Source organism: Buceros rhinoceros, unplaced genomic scaffold (genome assembly GCF_000710305.1).
Source record: "Buceros rhinoceros silvestris isolate BGI_N320 unplaced genomic scaffold, ASM71030v1 scaffold18194, whole genome shotgun sequence".
NCBI classification, from domain to species: domain Eukaryota; kingdom Metazoa; phylum Chordata; class Aves; order Bucerotiformes; family Bucerotidae; genus Buceros; species Buceros rhinoceros.
The window spans coordinates 1-3629 of NW_010409001.1; the positions used below are offsets into that span (position 1 = coordinate 1).

Genomic DNA, 3629 nt, shown 5'->3' on the forward strand with positions numbered 1-3629 from the left:
TAGCCCCGCCTGCAGCCGCCCCGGCTGCCGCTGAACCTTCGCCTCAGCGCCGGCCCCCGAGCCCCGCGCTCAGGGGTTGTGGCCGCCCCCGGGGGTCTGGGTGCTGCCCCTTGTGCTGTCTTGCAGGGAGAGGGAGCGGGAGCAGCTTGCCGCCTTACGGAAGCACCACGAGGAAGAGATTCATCACCACCAGAAAGAGATAGAGCGGCTGCAGAAAGAGATTGAGCGCCATAAGTCTAAGATCAAGAAGCTTAAAGATGATGACTAAGCTGATGCTGTTGTTGAATGTACATGGCCAATGCTGGCTGAGGTGTAAAACAGCGCTGGAGACTGTATGCTTTGGCCAACATAATCCAAATTCGTCCACTTATACTGTGGTCTGCAACAATGTCAAATAAACTACTCAGCCTCTCTTCTGTTCAGTAACTGTTTAATGAAAACAAAAAAAAAAATCCACTGTCCGGTTTTAAACTTCATTGTTATTCCAGAATAAGGATACGCTTTTGAGTGGGCAGCCCTGTGCAGGACTTCACAATTTTCTGTACGTTTACGTAAAAGAAATGACCAATGGTACTTAAAGTGATAACTTTACAGTTAACGCTGCAAGAAAAGTTGGGGGGAAACGGCACCCATGTAGAGATCTTTTCACGCAGGAATAACTTTGTCTTGAATAAACTGTCCCTGTGGTGCAGGGGGGAGATGGCTTTCCACAGACCTAGCGGAGGGTCTACGCATGACAAGGTTCTGTTGTTGCACTTAGTGTCTAGTGCCATAAAGAGGAAACTCCTGCTCGGTAGGTTGGACTGTAAGAATCACTCTGATTGCAAGTGCCACTGCTGAGACCAGACTTTGAGGATGTTCCTTTCTGTGGAGATGTTAATTGCCCCATGGCGGGTTTTCTGTGCCTCTGGTTTTCTGTGTTCCTTATCCAAGTCCCTTTCCAAAGAACAATGAAGCAGGTTCAGTCACTTTTGCAATTTCCATATAAGAAATTCATCATAAAACACACAGCAAGTGGCCTGATGTATGGCTTCTGCACCAAGCGCTGACAAGACGGGGGTTTATCTCACAAGAACAGGCAGGTAAGATAAACCGCTGGTCCCTCAGTGCCAGTGCTGTGCTGGCCGTAAATCTGCCCCAGCAGGCTTCGTTCCTGCTGCTGGTAACACCTGCCCTGCGTCTCCGTATGGTGCTGGTTACGCTGGGGCGAAGCAGCTGGAACTGCCCGTCTGAAACAGTGGGAGGCAAAGCAGAGCCTTTGGTGTGGAAGGTGTTTTGAGGAGGGTGTGACTGGCTGGCTGAAGGTGTCCCAGTTTCTCCTGTTAACTGGTACATCCCCAACCAGCCCTTGGGCCACTCCCTTTCAAGAAGGTTGCAGCCAGTGGTAGGTCTGTGTCGTAGCAAAGCAGACGGCAGTGCTGTCGCTGTAGTGAGTCCTTAAAACCTCCTGTTGAACGAGAGCGTCACTGTGACGAGAGCGTCAGCCGTGGGCTCAGCCAGGGCAGGATGCGGCTGCGCCATGATGTTCGTCATCACCTGGCATTGCTCGCTCTGTGGGAGATGGTGCTGCAGAGAGTTGTGTGGAGGATGTGCCTGGAGCTGTCTCGGTGGCATTTGTTTTTTTCAGCTGGGGCTGATTAACCTGAGCCAAAAATATTAACATCTCCCCTGATCTCAAAGGTTTCTTCCAACCAGATGATTCTGTGAAGAACTGCAAGAAGTGGAAAGCACAGAAAAGCAACGGACTACTGACCGGGTTAGATTTTACCCATTTAAAAATCCATTTGTTTACCTATTTAAAAATCTTTCTCCTGCTGTGTCCACAGCTGCTTGGCTTCCCTCAAAAGTTGTGGAGTCACCCAAGAGATGCCCGCACCGAAGGCCATTTTCTTGGCACCGCATCTACAGCGGACTGTGCAATAGCTGAAATAAAGATTAGGACAACTTTATGTTCTGAAGGGGACAGGTGAGGGATTAAATTCATGCTTTGTGATTTACGCTGCATTTCTGGTGCACCACTGAAATGGGAACTGCGCCATGTAAGCTCAGCCGCAGAACCTCTGCCCAGGTGCCTTTAAGGGAGGAGGGATTGGCTGAGTCTCGGAGAGGGAGGAGACCTCTTGTACCAGCCCTTTACCAGGGGCAATTCTGTGAGCAACTGAATTCCTACCAGAGCTTCCAGTCCTGGCCACAGCACCCCATCCCTTCTCCTGCACTGTTCCTGGTGCTCCTTACAACCTGTATACACAGATTCAATTGTCTTTTCCTCTCCCCTGGGGTTGGTAAGAAGAATGAGTTTGTGTAGTGTCTGATCAGCAGCAAAGGTGGCTCAAGGTCAGTGCATGAGGGACCTTTGGGCAAGGGAGATGTTCAGTCATCCCAGTCCGCGCACTTTCATCAGCAGCACACCCCTTCAGAAGTGCTTCTTCCTCCTACTGAACTTTGAACTGTCCATCTCTGGCATGAGTTACCAAATGACAGACATATGTCGCTCGCTATTGATTCTTACGATACTGCAGGAATCTGTCACAGATGAGAACCCTGGACCTGGGGTGCTTTACTAAGTTTTTTCTTCCCAGTGGAGTAAGATGTGGCAGCAGCACCAGCCTGGAGGCTGGTAACGTGTTTTTCCTGCAGCTCCTTTGGCAGTGCTTGTTTTTCTTCCCGTAACAGGGTTCTGTTGTCACATGAATCGAAGCTTACAGACCTCACCACTGCAAACCCCACCAGCCAGACTGCTCGATGGAAGGAAATCAGCACAAGCATGACATCCCAGTGGAAAAGATCTTAGAGAAGATGGGGTGGGAGAGCGGCAGCTCGGGGTTAATCCGTGGCTAATTACAAATTCTATCTTACGAACAGCAGTTTGTGAATTGCGGAAATCATTGATGTCTGAGCAGAAAACCAGCGTGCTAAAATCCTGTTCTGGCAGAACTGTGCCAGGTGTAACACCAAATCAGTATTGATTTTGAGTAGGACACGAGAACTACCAAAAAAACCCTACCCGAAACCCCACAGCCTGCTAATGCTCACAACGACCTGCGTGTCATTAATTACCCCCAAGGGGCTTGAGAAATAATAAAAAAAAACAGTGCAGAACAGACAAGAAGGTGTCAGCAATACCATCAGGGCTTTTATTTTGGCACTTAGTACATTAGGATCTTCCTGCTGTAAGATCTGGTATGCTCAACAGCTGGAATTAAACTACACTGCAAGCAGCACACCCCTCAGTGGCCGGGTTGCTGTAGTCTCACCACGTTCCATTGGCAGCTGACAGGGGATATATCACTAACTCTGTATTTCACTCCTGGACAATGAATTATCAAATATTGAAGAGCTTGGCAGGACATTTATTAAGCACCACTAAAGTGACAGACACTCAGGTCCCTCAATTCTTCACAGTTTTTGTGCCACGAGAACTCCTTAAACCCATCATCCATAACTCCTCGCAATACAAACCGCTGTGGTGAACTCAATGGATAAGGCAACGAACATTCTATCTGGCTCCATTTTTATGTCACAGGAGGCCAGAGAAGAGCTGTCACTGCTGCCCAGGTGGGAGAGGGCAGTCCCAGCGGCAGCCCAGATTTCACAGGAGAAGCAGGGTGTCTGTCACCAGACAGGTTCAG

General features: G+C 49.3%; 1 protein-coding gene across 1 annotated transcript; it reads left to right on the plus strand.

The window, feature by feature from the left end:
• Positions 1-126: 126 nt before the first annotated feature.
• Positions 127-268, plus strand: ATPIF1 (ATPase inhibitory factor 1; the record flags this gene model as incomplete). The annotated part of the gene is made up of 1 exon (XM_010135085.1): positions 127-268. A coding segment is annotated over one exon (142 nt), but the record flags the coding sequence as incomplete, so codon positions are not given.
• Between the last annotated feature and the right edge of the window lie 3361 nt (positions 269-3629).